The sequence below is a fragment of the Suncus etruscus genome, chromosome 14 (assembly GCF_024139225.1).
Source record: "Suncus etruscus isolate mSunEtr1 chromosome 14, mSunEtr1.pri.cur, whole genome shotgun sequence".
In the NCBI taxonomy this organism is placed as follows: Eukaryota; Metazoa; Chordata; class Mammalia; order Eulipotyphla; family Soricidae; genus Suncus; species Suncus etruscus.
Window position 1 is genome coordinate 2,533,646 of NC_064861.1, and position 17,436 is coordinate 2,551,081.

Below are 17,436 nucleotides of genomic sequence, written 5' to 3' on the forward strand. Positions count from 1 at the left end.
GTTTTCTGGCGGTAGATCTGTGCTCAGATGTTGAGCCTGGGGCACAGGAGCCCCTCCGGGCCCTGTGTGCATAGGTCCATCCCTGGCCAGACTCACCTGCATCCAGGCCCAGGCAGAGGCTAGAGTTGTCAAAGTAGCGGGTGGGCTGGGGCGACGGGAGCGACCTGGAGTGGTTGTCCAGGAGCCGGGGCCTGGGTGAGCGGGGTGGCTTGGGGTGGCCAGCATTGCGTTCCCAGAGGTGGGTGGGTGATGGCGTGGGTGCACGTGGGTGCTTCTTGAGGGCGGTGACCTTGGGAGACTTTGGGGACCGCTGGTGCACCCTGTCTTTCTGTGCCTCTTGGAGCGTTCTCTCCTTCCATGCATGCACCTCACTGCACAGATGTTGGTTATTGCTGGGGAGAGAAAAAGAGAGTGTAGTGAGAAGGGAGAGGTCACGAGGGGTGCAGGGAGCGTGCGTACTTGTGAGCACAAGTGATTGTATATGAATGCATATGCATGCAAGTGTGTGCGTGTGCGTGTTTGAATACTGGTGAGTCCAAGTATGTCGGTGAGCATGCAGTGTATTGGTGTTGAGTGCGAGTATCTGCGCACAAGTGAGCCTGAGTGCGAGGGTAATTGTGAGGATGAATGTTTCTGCATGTACATGTACTCATGCCTGCTCACCCTCTGGGGTCCGTCTTGGTTGCAGGGACAACAGCGTGTGGCTTCCGCTGGCTCCTCTGAGGGAACCGGGCAGACCCTGGCAGCCCTCACTCACTCCAAGTCACTTCACTTTGACCCATCTATACTTCCCCGTCCAGCCATGCTGCTTCCCTGGTCAAATTTGTTCCCGACTAGGCTCCTGGAGCAGAGTCCAAGGGGCTTCCCCAACTTCCTCACGATATCTGGCGAGGGTGGTGCTGGGGACCCAGGCCATGGGGCTGGATCTGAGGCGCTCCCCTGGTCTGGCCATCCCCTCTCTCTGCCCACCCATCAGCCCTACCTTTGGTCTGAGGGTCTGTGGGCTTTGTGGCTGAGTTTCTCTCACCGTTTCATCAGGGTCGGGGTACCCTTACCGACAACCTTCATCAGGTGCGAGGGAGGCCCACAGACTCGGGGCCCCTGAAAGTCTACTCCTGGCACCTGGCTGGGCTACAGGGAGGCCAAGGACCAAGGAAACATGAATGGCTACATGGACCTGTGCCTTCAGAATCACTGTCCCCATTGTGACCATATCTGCACAAATAAGACCCCTTGTTGTGTGATAGTCCGTGTACAACGAATGCTGGTTGTGCTGGCAAATGCACAACAGTCCCACACTAGAGCCACCACAAGCCAGCCCAGCCCTAAGGGCAGCAGCTCTTCTCACCTTAGCAGCTCATTCTTCTGCTGGGTCAGCTGCTCATTCTGCTGCCTCAACTGGCAGTTTTCCTTCTCGAGCCTTGTGCACTCACTTTTCAGGATCAGGGCCTTGGTGCTTTGCACGATGCCGCTGCCACCTCCGCAAGTCAGGGGCTTACTTGGTGGCTGTGGGTCAGTGTGTTCAGATGCCACTGGGGGGTGAGGGGGAGAGAAGGACATAAACAGGTGGTGATTCTCAGGACCTCCAAGTTCAGAATAGACAATTCTGAGCACAGTACTCTAGTTTGCAGCTGGACGGTGAAAGGGTGCCCCTCATAGTCCCCCTCACATGCCCCAGCCAGCTAGCATTGGTTCCTGAAAGCGAGTCCTCATGTAACCCAGAGGCACAGCACAGGGCTTCTGTCTCCACAGCAGTGCCAAACCTCTGGAGGAAACCCCACTCTGACAAGAAACTGCAACTTCTTTTATGGTTCCCTTCATTCTGACCCAGTTCTGTGGCCTGGTGGCCCTGAATGTCCCAAGAGCTCAGGGTCAAGGCAGGAGCGGCCTCTACTTGGCATTTGCATTGTCTAGACAGCCGGGACAATGGCATTGGAGAGAGAGCACCTCGGGGAGGGCATTTGCCTTATATGCAGCTGACCTGGATTTGATCCCTGGAACCCCATATGGTCCCCCAACCAGGAGTGAGTTCTGAGTGCAGAGCCAGAAATAAACCCTGAGCACCAATGGTGTGGCCCTGAAACAAAAAAACCACCCCTCAAAACCCCAAAATAGTTAGGACAATAAAAACGATCCACTAAAGTTATGATATGCCTTCATATGGGGGGGGGGAGGAGAGAGAGAGAGAAAGAGAAAGAATGCTTGTCATAGAAGCAGGTACAGAGGAGGGCGGAAAGAAAACTGGAGACATTGGTGGTGGGAAATGTGCACTGATGAAAGGGTGTGGAACATTGTATGACTGAAAACCATAAACAACTTTTTAACTGTGTAGTGATTCAATTAAAAAACATTTTATAAAGTAAGTCTGGGGGCCTGAGAAATAGGACAGTAGGAAGGGGGATTGTCTTGCATGTGACCAACCTGGGCTAGATCCCTGGTATCCCACAGTGACCCCTGAACACCACCAGGAGTGATCTCTGAGCTCAGAACCAAGAGTAAGTCCTAAGTACTTTTCTGTGTTGCCCCAAAACAAAGAATAAAGTCAAAGAAAAAGGGAAAGCCTGCACGCGCCAGCGGTTCCTACTTACTAGAGGTATCCTGGGCCTGCTGATTTTTCCTGAGGGTCTCTTTCAGCGACCTGATCACCTCTTTCTGGTACTCAACAGTGGCACTGGTCAAAACAAGCCTGATGGTGAGGAGAGAAGAGTGCTGGTTAACTGGGAGCATGGAGGCGTGTGTATGGACATGTGGGGGCCTGCCCGCTTGTCCCGCCAAGTGCTGCCTCGAGTAAGGAGTGCCCACTCCATCAGGAGCAAGATGAAGCCGCAGGGCGGCTCCAGGGTCACTGTATGTTTGTGACCATCCACGGGATATGGAGCCAGAAGGGCCCATGAGAAACCCTCCAACAGGCTGGGTCTTTTATGGGGATGGACATTGAGGGCTCGAGGGAGGTTGTTTTCCCATCCACCTGGCAACAGTGCCCCCATCTCTGCCATCCCATTATTGGACATGTGGGTAAACCTGGCTTCTAGCTCTGAGGACCCTTCATTCTGCTTCTGCTTTAGTTTCCCTGGCTCAGGTACTGCTGATATGCACGGAGCCAGGGGCACATGAACCCCACATAGGCATGTTCTGGATCAGGGCTGAAGAGCAGCAGCAGCAGGGGCCAGAACACAGCAGGAAGGGCGTTTGCCAGGCACATGGCAGACCCAGTTACATTTCAGGCATCCCATTGGTTCCCCTGAGAATTGTGGTATCCCCTTCCCCAACTTCCTGTTTTTTCCCACTTAGATTGGGGGGGGGGAGAGAGAGAGAGAGGAGAGAGAGAGAGAGAGAGAGAGAGAGAGAGAGAGAGAGAGAGAGAGAGAGAGAGAGAGAGAGAGAGAGAGAGAGAGAGAGAGAGAGAGAGATATGAAAGAGAAAGGCAGACATGACACAAAGTCTGCACATGGCAGATAGGGCCATGGAATAAACCGAGCTGACTACGATGAAACTTTAACTGTCTGCCAGTGAAATTATTTCACACTACCCTTCTCTAGACTTGCAGGCTGAAGGGATTAAGGCACTGTGTAGAGAAAGGCCTCACCCCAACCTAGGACTTTATATTATATATTAATATAACAGAAAATCACAAGGTGTGCAGTCCCAGGAGTGAGTCCTGAATACCACTGGGTGTGGCCCCAAAACCCAAACCGAAAAGTGAGTGCTGTGGGGTGCTTGATGGTGCGGTACATGAGCTTCACTCACTCCTTGTCACGCTCCTCTCTGCGTCTCTGCTCCTCCAAGTCTCTCCTTACCAGCTTCGTCTTCAGCTCCTCAATCTTTTCCTTATATGGCTTGGCACCTAAAGCAACTTTGTCCTGTTGTGTGTGGGGAAAACACAAGACTTATGAACTGCCTTTATTCAGGAGAGTTTTTCCCCCTTCTGGGCTGCTCAGGGATCACTCCTGGCAATGCTGGGGGCACTCTATGGGAAGCTGGGGATCTAACCCAGGTCAGCCACAGATAAGGCAAATGATTTACCTGCTGTACGATTGATCCAGCCCAAGGAGAAAAATCAGAAAAAAAAAAATCTTTGTTGAGGTGATATGTTGTTTTTTTTTTTTTTTTTTTTTTTTTTGGTTTTTGGGCCACACCCGTTTGATGCTCAGGGGTTACTCCTGGCTATGTGCTCAGAAATCGCCCCTGGCTTGGGGGGACCATATGGGACGCCGGGGGATCGAACCGCGGTCCTTCCTTGGCTAGCGCTTGCAAGGCAGACACCTTACCTCCAGCGCCACCTACCCGGCCCCAAAGGTATAAGTTTTTTTTTTTTGGTTTTTGGGCCACACCCGGTGACGCTCAGGGGTTACTCCTGGCTATGCGCTCAGAAGTCGCTCCTGGCTTGGGGGACCATATGGGACGCCGGGGGATCAAACCGCGGTCTGTCTCCTAGGCTAGCGCAGGTAAGGCAGGCACCTTACCTCGAGCGCCACCGCCCGGCCCCCAATATGTTTTACAATATGATCACAGTAGGAACATTTTAAAATAGCTAAATGTCAAATGTCTTCAAAAACAGAAGATCCAGGGGCCAGAGAGATAGCACAGAGGTAAGGCGTTTGCCTTAGATGCAGGAGGACGGTGGTTTGAATCCCGGCATCCCATAGGGTCCCCTGAGCCCTCCAGGAGCGATTTCTGAGCATACAGCCCGGACTAACCCCTGAGCGCTGCTGGGTGTGACCCCCCGCTCCCCAAAACACAAACAAACAAAAAACCAGAAGATCTGTGTACAAACCCATATATAAAATATAAACACTAATATTTGTTTCTGGGCCTCCCAAATAGTTCTCGTGGGCCAGCAGATGGGATAACTTGGAACTGGGGATTGAACCCAGAGCCCCATACATGCCCATCACGTGCCCTGGCTCTTGGTGCCATATCCCCTACCCACAAAAGATGCATCTGACCTAAAATAAGCAACAGCTATAAGTGTGGAGTGAAGAACATTTGCAGTTAAAATGTAATCCAAGATGAGCCAGAGCAATATTGTAGAATACGAACTATTGTAGGTAGGACATTTGCTTTGCATAAGGCTGACCCAGATTTGATCCCTGGCATCCCATACGGTTGAGTCCACCAGGAATGACCACTGGGAATGACCCTTGAGTGCAGAGCTAGGAGTAACACGCTGAGCATTGCCAGATGTGGCCCCAAAGACAAAAAGTAATTGAAGAACACCTAGTTTTACTGTATAAAAACTGCTGTATGGGCTCCCCTCTGCAGAGCTGGAAGAGCATGAAGGTGAGAGTGTGTGAAGCTGTGGAGGGAGCCCCAAGCTTTGTGCGTTCCAGCCGACACTCCTGGCCCCTGAACTCCCCTTTCTTTTCCAGCACCCCATTTAGTGCTGAGCCCCCCACCCCCCGAAATGATTCCTGAGTGCATATCCTGGAGAATGGCTAGGTGTGGCCTCAAAACTGAAAAAAGAAACCAACTCAAGAAATTCCAAGAGTTTTTTCCCAAGCCCTGACCAGATGCACTGAGACAGTCAGGTGGATCTAAAACTGGTTCTTCTTTGTGGCCTAGTGTGCAAGGAAGCCCCGCCCAGTGTGATGGCACAGGCGGCCTCTCCTCTTCTCTGCCCTCCTGCTGGCCCACCTGGGAGGCGCTGGGAGTGGCCTCAGGATCAGGGGCTCTGAGCTGGACCAGGGCAACAGGCCTTCTGTGATACCTGCAGCTCCTGCACAGCTGCCTTCTCTTTCTCCAGGTGCTCACTCAGCTTGCTGACTTGTTCCTGCAACCTGGCCATGGCACCCTGCGACGCCTCCATGTCCTTCTGCATCTTGGTGATCTGGCTGTCCTTGTGCTGGCCATGTTCTCTGGCTTCTCGCAGCAAAGCCTCCAGCTCCCGGACCTGTGGCAGGAGGGGTGAGAAGGATGTGTGAAGCATGGCAGGTGGGAGGCGCCTATGCAGGAGGCCAGAGCCATTCGCCTTATCTACCATCACCTCTTCACTGGAGAGCTGATGGTTTCAAGTTAAAAAACAAATCCAGGGGCCGGGCGGTGGCGCTGGAGGTAAGGTGCCTGCCTTGCCTGCGCTAGCCTAGGACGGATCGCGGTTAGATCCCCTGGCGTCCCATATGGTCCCCCAAGAAGCCAGGAGCGACTTCTGAGCGCATAGCCAGGAGTAACCCCTGAGCGTCACAGGGTGTGGCCCAAAAAAAAAAAAAAAAAACAAATCCAGGGGGCCGGAGAGATAGCACGGCGGCGTTTCCCTTGCAAGCAGCCGATCCAGAACCAAAGGCGGTTGGTTCGAATCCCGGTTTCCCATATGGTCCCCCGTGCCTGCCAGGAGCTATTTCTGAGCAGACAGCCAGGAGTAACCCTTGAGCATCGCCGGGTGTGGCCCAAAAACAAAAACAAAAACACAAATCCAGTTTTAAACTGGAAAGGGCAGGGTGGGTTTTATTTGTTGGGTAGCAGATGAGAGTCATTTTACTGTTTTTATTTATTTATTTTTTTGGGCCACACCCGTTTGATGCTCAGGGGTTACTCAGAAATTGCCCCTGGCTTGGGGGGACCATATGGGACGCCGGGGGATCAAACTGCAGTCCTTCCTTGGCTAGAGCTTGCAAGGCAGACACCTTACCTCTAGTGCCACCTCACCGGCACCAGCATTTTATTCTTGATTGTTTTTGACCATACCCACTAGTGCTCGGGTTAACTCCTCATTTTGCACACAGGAATCACTCCTGGGGGGCTTGAAGGACCATATGGGATGCCGGGGAAGGAACCTGGGTCATCTATATGTAAGGTAAGCACCTCCTCCACTGCACTCTGGCTCGGGTCCCTCTTAGGGTCTCATTTTTATTACAGTAATCAAAGTAAGGCAAGTAGAGTTAGAGAAAAGTTGAGTCATATGAGATGAGTTTTTCCTAGTAAGTTAAGTTTGTCATTTAATCAAAAGTTAATTGATGGGTCCGGAGAGATAGCATAGTGGTAGGGCACACAGCCTTGCACACAGCCAATCCAGTACAAACGGTGGTTTGAATCCTGGCATCCCATATGTTCCCCCGGGCCTGCCAGGTGCAATTTCTGAGCGCAGAGGCAGGAGTAAGCCCTGAGCGCCACCAAGTGTGACCCAAACACAAGCCACAAACAAAAATAATGGATAAGGAGTCAGAGGAGCCCGGCCGTTTTGTGGAGGTGAACATCTCCTAGTCGCAGAAAATATCACACTACAGGTGTGGCAATGGCCAACACCATGCATAGAGAATGAAGATGGGAGCTCTAATGACCCAAACAGTGCCAACAACCTATTTAGCCTCTCAGAAAAAAAGTTCAGAGAAGAAATATGGAGGGTGTTCATATAACTCAAAGAAGACACAGATCGAGCTGAATGAACCACAAGTAAGAATCAAGAAGATATGAAAAAGTTAACTGATACGAGGCTGGAGCCATAGTACAGTGGGGAGGGTTTTTGCCTTGCACATGGCCATCAGAGGTCCATCTCCTGCATCCCTCATGGTCCCCCTAAGGTTCCCCAAGCATCACCAGGAGTGATTCTTGAGTCCAGAGACAGGAGTAACCCTCGAGCAAGGAAGTGTGGCCCACACTTGCCTGCGAGCTGTGTGGTGCAGCCTTGGCTGGTATCAGGGGCTGCCTGTCCTCTGTGGGGTTGTGGGGACTGGCAGGATTGGGGGGACCAGAGGGCAGCGGGGCATGCAGAAGGGCCTGGTAGTTCTCATTCAGTGCCTCTCTCTTCTCCCGCATGGCTCTCAGGTCGCGCTCCCACTGCCGGGTAAGGGTCGCAGATCTCTCCTCGAACTCCGTGGACTCATTCAGGATCTCCTGACCCAGGACAGAAACACATGTCTAGTTTTCATGGGAGCAAGACAGATATCAAAAAAAACGCCAGAGTTCTGGGACAAGACAAACGCAGAAATCTGTGACTCAAAACATTCTAGAAGCTCACTAACATAGTCAGGACACTTTTTTTTTTTTTTTAAAACATGAGTTTAGGCCACACCTGGAGGCGCTCAGGGGTTATTTCTGCCTCTGCACTCAGGGATCACTCATGGCGGTGGTCAGGGGACCTCATGGGATGTCAGAACCTGGGTTGGCTGCATGCATGGCAAGTGCCCTCTCCACTGTGCTATTGCTCTAGCCCCGATCATGGACTATTTTTGAGGGGTGGAGGGTAGGGAATGCCAGCAGTCAGCAGTGCTCAGGCCTTATTTCTGGCTCTGCTCAAGAAACCTTTATGTAGTAGTGCCTTACCTCTGTGCTATCATCTCTCTGTGCCCACCCCAATCCCCTGTGCTTTTCTGGGGAAACTATTTTTCTCCCTCTGGATAGTCAATGCAAGGGATTAACTTAGACATCGGAGAATGTTTTTGTTTTTTTCTTTAAAGATTCCGGGTGGTTCCCAGGTGGGTCTGAAAGAGGGAAAGTATAAGGGCAGACGGGTCTTTACAAGAATTTTCTTATTGTAGAAGTTGTTCCCTTGGCTGATTCGGTGGCTGGCACTCTGGATGCTGTCTTTGAGCTTCTCTGTGTCAAAGCGGATTGTCAACCAGTCTTGCAAGAGCTGGAGTGTTTCCTTCCTGTTACGAAGCATCTCCTCAAACTCGGCCTTCATACTGTGGAAGTCACTTTCTGAAAGATCTCGGAGAATCTCCTGTGTGAGAAGTGAACATCAGAGCACCAAGATGTGAGGCAGCCTTCGTTTCGAGTTACCATGCAGGGGGAAGACCACCCAATGAACCTGCTTAACGTGCTAAGGTCACTTATTTTTTTTTCTCCTTCTTCCTTCCTCCCTCCCTCCCTCCCTTCCTCCTACTTCCTCCCTCCCTCCCTTTCTTCCTTTCTTCCTCCCTTCCTCCTTCTTCCTCCCTCCCTCCCTCCCTCCCCTTCTTTTCTCTCCTTCAATCCCTTCCTTCTTCCCTCCCTCCCTTTCTTCTCTCCATTCTTTTGATTTTTGGGCCACACTTGGCAGCATTCAAGGTTAACTCCTGGTCTGTGCTCAGAAACCACTCATGGCAGGAGTGAGATACTGAGGATTGAACCTGGGTTGGCCACATGCAAAGCATATGCCCTCCCCACTTTGTTATTGCCAGGGCCCAGGTCACCCTATTTCTCTTTTTGGTCACACCCGGCAGCGCTCAGGGGTTACTCCTGGCACTACGCTCAGAAATCGCTCCTGGGGGGCCGGGAAGGTGGCGCTAGATGTAAGGTGTCTGCCTTGCAAGCAGATGGACCACGGTTCGATCCCCCGGTGTCCCATATGGTTCCCCCCAAGCCAGGGGGAATTTCTGAGCGCATAGCCAGGAGTAACCTGAGCGTCAAACGGGTGTGGCCCAAAAACCAAAAAAAAAAAACAAAAACAAAAACAACAAAAAACCAAAAAAAAAAGAAATCGCTCCTGGCAGGTTCAGGGGACCATATGGGATGCCGGGATTCGAGCCACTGATTTTCTGCATGCAAGGCAAATGCCCTAGCTCCATGCTATCTCTCCGGCCCCCACCCTATTTCTGATGTAAGACTCCGCTCTGTTATTCCAGTGCCATGACCTCACACATCAAAGCACTAGAGACTAGTCCTAGAAGCATCATAGGCTGGAAGGAGCTGACCGAAGCCTGCTGGTTTGGACAGAGTCAGCCCCTGCACTGTCCCCCACAGCTGCGCCCATGCCCCACCATTAGAGAGGGACAGTCAGGTCTCTGCAGGGCCATGGGAGGCCTTCTTGCCCCTACCTCGAGGTGTAGGTCCATGTTCTGGCTTAGTTTCATATCACTCGCATCTCTGGACGGCTCCTCGGTGCCCAGTTGCAGGTGCTGGATCCTGGCGCGCAGGGCGTGCTGCTTCTCTACCTCATCTATAAAAGCCGTCTCAAACCTATTGATGGCTTTGTGCTGCTCCTCCTTGATCTTTGTGATGTTGCTCAGCACGTACTGGAGGGGAGGGGGACATGTGTCAGGGAAATGGGTTTGGTTTTGGGGGCCACACCTGGCTTTGTGCTCAGGGCTTACCCCTGGGGGCAGGGGACTCAGGAGACGAGATAAGACGCTGGGGATTAAACCTGGGTTGGCCACACACATGCCGAATGCCCTCCCCACTGTGCCTTGGCTCTGGCCTGAGCAGTGAACCTTTGGCGGATCCCGGAGGGGCACTCTGACACCCACAAATGCAGTGGTGTGGTGCCAACTGTCCCCAGGCCCTGCCATCGGCTGTGATGTGTGGTCTGGCACCCCTGTCTCATTTGGTGCCTTTTCCATCACCAATTGCATCCAAGGGTCTGAGATGTTGGGGTGCCCCAGGTGTGCTGGATGAGCAGCCCCCATGCCCAGTGGGTGGATATCTGGTTCTCAGAGCCCCCCAAGAGGTGCTACCTTCATCTTCTTCATGATGCGCAGCAGCTCACTGGAGCAGCGCAGGCTGACCATCAGCACCCGGTCCACCTCCTTGGCATGTGCGAAAGGTAGCGCCAGCTTCTCCTTCACACGGACCGAGAGCTCCTTCTGGGCCTTGACGTCCCTCTCCAGCTCCGTGGACAGGCTGTTCAAACTCTCGTAGTGAGCGTTCATCTCTGAGTACTTCCTCAGAAGCTCCTGGGAGAAGGCAAGGCTCAGCGACACCAGCACCCGAGCCCTGGGACTGCACATGGCTGCCCCACACCTCTTCCTTGTGCAGGCTGGGACTAGCACAGCAACAGTATGCACAAAGAGAGGGGAACCGCCACCGCCAGCTCAGGAGCAGAGATAGGAATCCGAGTCACGGCAGAGACAAGGAGGATGCAGGGAACCAGAGAGGCCATAAAATCATCGCTCAGCCTGAGTGTCTCCAGTTACCTGCGCGCTCACAGGGCCACAGAGGGGCAGTGTGTAAGTGTGAGTGTGCGAGTATTCAGCAAGTGTGCTCGTATGTGCGTGCATGCACATGAGCATGTGTTTGAGTTTGTGCATGTGTGATTGCGTGTAAGTGTGGCATGAACGACTGTGCGTATAGCTGTGTGTGTGATTGGATGTGTGTGCTGAGTGCATGCGTTTGAGCATGCACGTGCCTGTGGTTTAGTGTGTATATGGAGCTGCGCACATGCATGTGCTTGAATATATGTATATGTGTGTGACACTATGTGTTTTGTGTGTATGAGGCTGCACATGTGAATATGTACCTATGGAACTGCACGCGTGAGTGTGTATTTGGGACTGCGAGTATGTGAATATGAAACTGTCCTTATGTCTGTGTACATGGGATTGTGCATGTGTGTGGTTATGTGTAGACGGGACTGCGCACGTGTGACTGTGTACATGCCACTGGCACTAGCTCAGCCCAGGTTGCTAGAAGCACGTGGTGTGGTGGGCCAGGACTCCCGTGGTCCTAAGGAGGCTGGAAGCTACAGGGTCTCCTGAGTGTGCAGGCCCCATTGCCCTCCCTGCCTGTGGGCACCCTGGGGGAGGGCAGGGGACAAAAGCGTAACATGGGCCCCAGGGGAACCCAGCCCCTTTCTTGAAGCTCATGGAGCTCATGGACAGGACTGCCCACAGCTCTAGTCCATACGGAGTCCCCAGGTGACAGCTCATTCCCACGCTCTTCGAGAGCACCACACTGACACCACAGCTTTCCCTCCAGGGCCCCAGGGAGCACTCACTTTGATCCGGGAGCACTTTTCTCGAAGACACCTTGTCAGGGGCTGCCTGTCACACCCTGATCCCTGTCTATGGTCCTGCAGGTCCTGCACAGACATGGGAAGGCAGGTCAGCTGAGTGTGCTTACACACAAACTGACGTACATGCAAAAACACAAATGCAGATACACAAACATGCATACTCAAAACTCTCTCTCTCTCTCTCTCACACACACACACACACACACACACACACACACACACACACACACACACACACACGAAGCTACATCTCAGCAGTGTGAGCGGCTGCTGCTCTGACAGCGTTTTAGGAATAGATCGTCAGACTTGAAGCTAAACAACAACCAAGCCAAGTACTCATAGTTGAGAAAGTGAGAACTGTGGCCATCAAGGACTGTGCCAGAGCCTCTGGGGGGTGGGATGCTCCCTCTGGCCCAAAGCTGTGAGCCAGACCTGTGCCTGTGTCCCCCCTACCCCACCCCATCCCAGCTATTCACGGAACTGTGGCTCTAGCTCCTGCTGTCCCTGGGACCATTTGCTAAATGACTTTCAGAATCTCACTATATATCCCCTTAGACCCAGAAAAGAGAAGATGGGTCCCCGGCATACTGACAGGACTCATGACACCCATTTCCCGCTTTACCAGGGGACCAGATCATCTGAATCCTGGTCTGCCTGGAGTTCTGAGAGGGCCTAGTGAGGGCCCTGAAGACCTGGCTTCTGGCCTGCTATGAGTACTGGGCTAGGATGTCGCCATGTTGTGTGTGAAGCTCTGACAGGCCTTCCTGGGAGTGGCTTCCACAGAACTCAGCCCTCGAGGAAGACCCTCCCCCCAGGCTGTATCTTGGGTTTCAACATTTGTAGAGTGGGTTGGGCCAGCTTACTCGGGTTCAATTCTGGGTATCCCATAGGGTCCCGTGGGCACTTGCAGGAGTGATCCCTGAGGACAGAGCCAGGAGTAAGCCACGAGCACTGCTGGGTGTGGCCCCAAAACAAAGACAACCAAAAATAGATCAGTGTTTCCTCGAAGAAAGTCTTGGCTCATCTGTTCTGAGCCCTGAACTCACTCTTGTTCTCCCTTCTCTCTGCACCCAGCTGACTCGTGCTCGATCGGCCTCCAGATTTTCCTTCATCCTCCTCAGCTCATCTCTCTCCTGAGCTATAGCTCTGAGCTCTTCCTGGCTGTCATGGAGCCTCTGAGTCAAGAGCAAGTTCTCCATTTCCACACTGGGCAAGGCCATCCCTGGGGCCTCAGAATGCCTCATTAACTGCTGCACTGCATTCACTGTCTTATGCGTCCTATCAACATGCTCTTTCATTTTAAGAAGCTGGAGTTGATTTTTCTGAAGGTCTTGGATCTTGAGATAATGACAGAACACATGAGAAGGCAAAAAGAACTGCTTCAAGGAAGGAAAAAAGTATCTGCACGGAGAAGGGAGCACTATGGCGAAGACAGTGGGGATGATCACTCTGGACAACTGCGTGCTGGAAGGAGGGAAAGGAATAGGTGTGACACACCTTCAGGAACAGAATTACAAATGAGTGTCTAAAAGGAAGGCAAAACAGAGAGATCTGAAAGAGAGGAAAAGAGGGAGAAAAGGGAGAGAGAAAGACAGGGAGGGGGAAGAAGGGGAAAGAGAAAAAGGGAGGGAGAGAGGAAGAGAAGAAAAATGTCTGCTCTAGGGAGAAGAGCATAAAGAAATTAGGGACACTGATGGTAGGAAAAAGGGTGGTGGACAACCCTTTCATATTTCATATGAATGAAACTGGATCAGGAACAACTTTCTGTTTCTCATGGGATTCAATGAAAAGCTTATGAAAAATATAAAAATTAAAAAAGCCAAGAAGGAATCTGCATATTCTAGATACAGGATTGAGACCACTGAGACTGGCTCCTTCCTCCTCCCCAGAGAACCTCATTCCCTGGGAGGAGGGGCACCTACCTACCTACCTTCCTTTGCAGTTCATCCTCCGACTTCTCAAAGTCCTCTTGAATATCTGAGATCTGAGATGACTTTTCAGAAACCTTCTGCCCGAGCTTCTGGATGGTTTCCTGGTGTGCTTTCAGACGTGCCTGAGTGGCACCCAGCTCCTGCTCAATTTCCAAGTGCTGCGTGGGAAGGGAACATGGAGAAATGAGTCAGACACAGAGAGAATGGCCTGGTGCTCCACCTGAGAACTTCCCAAGCTGCTCAAGTCAGCTGTGCAGGACACGGTGAGTGTGGGCAACGGGGTCCCCACGGGGCCTGCTTCTCTCTTCCCATCTCTGGCCCTTCAGACCTGACTTGTCCCTGTACAGGTGAGCCCTGATGACAACTCCTATTTAATTACTTTAATTTTATTTTTGGTTTTTGGACCACACCCAGCAGTACTCAGGGATGACTCCTACGCTGCTTGGCAGGCCATGTGAGATGCTGGGGATAGAACCTAGGTTGACTTTTTCTACTATGCATCTCTCTCTGGCCCCTGGAATTCCTTTTTTGGTGTGGGGAGGAGGGAGTTTTGGGTTATAGCCAGCAGTGCTCAGGGTTATTCCTGTTGGTGCCTGGTGAACATTATGGTATGCCCAGTTGGCCACGAACAAGGCAAATGCCCCACTTGCTGTTCCATCTCTCTGGCCCTGGAACTTCTTTCCTTTGGGGCTGGTGGGGTTGGGCCAACTGGTGGTGCTAGGGGAACCATATGGGATGCTGGGGATCAAACTCAGATCAGCCATGTACACGGCAAATACCCTACCCACTACACTACATCTCTGGACCCTGGAACTCCTTTCTTGTTTGTTTTTGGGCTACACTCAGCGATTCTCAGGGGCTACATCTTGGGCGCTCCGGAATTCCTTTTGGAAGGACCCCTACCGCATCATAACCCCCAAGTCCCACTGCTGGGTGCCCTCACTCTGGTGGTAGACGCCTGCAGCCGCTCCTGAAGTTGATCCCGATCCAGACGTAGCTCGTCCCGCTCCTTGGTCAGGGCTTTCGTATCCTGCAGGTTCTCGTGGAGCTGCTGGGCCAGATTCAAATTCTCCAGCTCCAGCTTGTTGAAGCTCAGGCCCTGCTCCTTCAGCTGCTTCCGGAGCTGCTTCATCTCTAAGAGCTGTTTCTCCATCTCGCTGACATCCTCCCACAGCTGGCACAGCTGGTGCTCGCTGGCCCTCAGCTCCTGCGTCTGCAGAGGATGCCAAGAGGTCATCAGGAAACAGGGAACAGGGGTGGGAAGGTTCCAGAACTTGTGTGGCCAGGGTGTCTTCCTAACAGGAACCCATGCACCACGACAGATGTGTTCTGAGCTCTTGTGGGGATAATGTCCACATGCCCGGGCACCCCACCTGGTTCTCTGCTCCCCTCAAAATACTCGCTGGCTCCCTTCTGTCTGCTGCTGCTTCAAGCACGCAGTTACCAAGGACCCTCACGCAGGCAGCTTTGTGCTAGGGTGTGGACCCCATTGGTGAACAGCATCTAGCTGCTTGGGACCCACAAGCCCTGTCCCCTGGGCCCCAGAAGACACCTCCGCCCCCAATACCTTTTCCTGTAGCCTGGTGTTGCTAGTCTCCAGCTCGGCCCGCACATTGGCCAGTTCTCCCGATTGCTCTGACAGCAGCGTCTTGAGGCTCTCTACAGCCTCCTGTTGCTCCTTCAGGTGCTCACAGGCTGCCTCCAGCTCCTTCTGGCGCTCCTGGGCCTGGACCAAGTGGACCGACAACAGTGTCCCAGTTAGTGCTCCAGTGTGTCCCGTCCCAGTGAAGTCCCATGCTCAGTGCCAGCTGCACTTAATCACTGGCCTTATTTCCCAGGGTCCCTGGGTGTCTTGATATCCTCTCAAGAGGATATCCTCTGAGGGGATGCTGAGGTTTCCTCACAGCCTTTAAAAAATGTTTTTCTGGGGCCTGGAGTGATAGCACAGTGGTAGGGCATTTGCCTTGCACGTGGCTGAGCTAGGACGGACCCTGGCATCCCATATGGTTCCCCTAGCCTGCCAGGAGCTATTTCTGAGCACAGAGCCAGGGGTAAACCTTGAGCACTGCCAGGCATGGCCCCAAAACCAAAAAAGAAAAAAAAAAAAAAAAAAGAAATTTATCTGGAGGTGGAAGGGCTGGAAATGAAAACTGGGATGCTTGGCCTAGGCAAGTGCTGCACTATTGTGGCACGTCCTGGGTCCTGTCCAAGACCGTGTGGTCTTGGAGGGTGCCCCAAAGGGAGTCTTTATCTCCCTTTCTGTTCGTGGTGATCATAGTCCAAGCCACAAAACTGAAAAGTTTCACATGGTTTTTCTTTTGTTTGTTCAGGGATCACCTGTGGAGGGCTCAGGAGGACCTTACGGGGTGCTGGACATTGAAACTCAGTGGGCACGTGCAAGGCGAATGCCCTTCAGGCAGTGCCATTCCTCTCCAGCTCCTTGTGCCCCACTCTTTGGCAAATTAAAAAAAAGAAAACCACAAAAACAACTCCCCAGTTCTGCACGAGCTCTGGTGAGGTCTCTGCCCTGGGACACGCACCTGGGCCTGGGCTACCAGGAGCTGTTCCTCCATCTGCGCCTGCTCCTTCCGGGCGGTGCCTTCCAGGGTGTCCCTCTGGGCACTCATGCGCCCCACCTCTTCCAGCGTGTCTTGCAGCTGCTGTGCCAGCTGTGCCTGCTCCGCCCTCAGGCTGCCCAGGGCCTCGTGCTGGGCCTCCAGCTGCTGCCGCTGCTGCTCCGAGCAGGCCTTGCTCTCGTGCAGTTCTCGCTCCGTTTCTGCCAGACGCTGCTCCTGCTCCTGAAGCTCTCGGGCCTGCAGAGAGAGACAGAGAGAAACAGAGGGAGAGGGAGAGAGGCAGAGGAAGGAAGGAGGGAGGGAGGAAAAGAGGGAGAATGGGGTTTAGCTAGAGTCCTCCTCTGCCGGGCCCATTCCCTTTTCCTCAGAGGCTGGCTGGGAGGCCCCTTGGGGAGGCACCTGTGATCTCAGAGCAGCACAGCTGGTCTCCAGCTCGGCTCGCACACTGGTTAGCTCCCCTGACTGCTCCGACAGCAGTTTTCTGAGGCTCTCCAGAGTCTCCTGCTTTCCCTTCAAGTGCCCCTGGGCCGCCTCCAGCTCCTCCTGCTGCCCCTTCAGGTGCTCCTGGGCCGCCTCCAGCTGCTTCTGCTGCTCCTTCAGGTGCTCCCGGGCCGCCTCCAGCTCCTCCTGCTGCCCCTTCAGGTGCTCCTGGGCCGCCTCCAGCTGCTTCTGCTGCTCCTTCAGGTGCTCCCGGGCCGCCTCCAGCTCCTCCTGCTGCCCCTTCAGGTGCGCCTGGGCCGCCTCCAGCTCCTCCTGCTGCCCCTTCAGGTGCTCCTGGGCCGCCTCCAGCTCCTCCTGCTGCCCCTTCAGGTGCTCCTGGGCTGCCTCCAGCTCCTCCTGCTGCCCCTTCAGGTGCTCCCGGGCCGCCTCCAGCTCCTCCTGCTGCCCCTTCAGGTGCTCCCGGGCTGCCTTCAGCTCCTCCTGCTGCCCCTTCAGGTGCTCCCGGGCTGCCTTCAGCTCCTGCTGCTCTGGGGCCTGGTTGGCATCCCAGAGAGGGCAATTAGTGAGGCCTGAGCCAGGTGAGCTATGCCTGCCACGGAGACACACCACTATCCCATCATAGGCCAGGGGCACCTCCAGCCAGCCCTTGGCTCTCAGCAGCCAGTCCCAAGCCCCAGCTCCACTGTCTTAGCTCTGAGTTCTGGCTTGAGGGGTCAGGGGATCCCAGTGGAGCTGCTAGGATGTCCCCAGTGTCTGATGCCTTCCCTTCTGCCACCGAGGCAGGTCTGTCCCCCATAGCACCTCTAAACAGGTGTGTACTTAACACATATGAGCGTAGTATATG

General features: G+C 53.5%; 1 protein-coding gene across 1 annotated transcript in view; it reads right to left on the bottom strand.

Annotated features, from left to right (window-relative positions):
• The window catches only part of CENPE (centromere protein E), a 44,374-nt gene that overhangs the window by 436 nt on the left and 26,502 nt on the right, over positions 1–17,436 (bottom strand). Inside the window, exons 34-48 of the mRNA XM_049786536.1 lie at positions 16,551–17,126; positions 15,143–15,301; positions 14,519–14,788; positions 13,575–13,733; positions 12,691–12,981; positions 11,627–11,710; positions 10,368–10,586; positions 9,732–9,929; positions 8,453–8,656; positions 7,591–7,827; positions 5,708–5,890; positions 3,748–3,860; positions 2,589–2,686; positions 1,349–1,532; positions 97–392 (exon numbers count right to left, since the gene is read on the bottom strand). Of these exons, the coding sequence (XP_049642493.1) occupies positions 97–392; positions 1,349–1,532; positions 2,589–2,686; positions 3,748–3,860; positions 5,708–5,890; positions 7,591–7,827; positions 8,453–8,656; positions 9,732–9,929; positions 10,368–10,586; positions 11,627–11,710; positions 12,691–12,981; positions 13,575–13,733; positions 14,519–14,788; positions 15,143–15,301; positions 16,551–17,126 (3,271 nt within the window). The remainder of the gene's footprint in view (positions 1–96; positions 393–1,348; positions 1,533–2,588; positions 2,687–3,747; positions 3,861–5,707; positions 5,891–7,590; positions 7,828–8,452; positions 8,657–9,731; positions 9,930–10,367; positions 10,587–11,626; positions 11,711–12,690; positions 12,982–13,574; positions 13,734–14,518; positions 14,789–15,142; positions 15,302–16,550; positions 17,127–17,436) is intronic.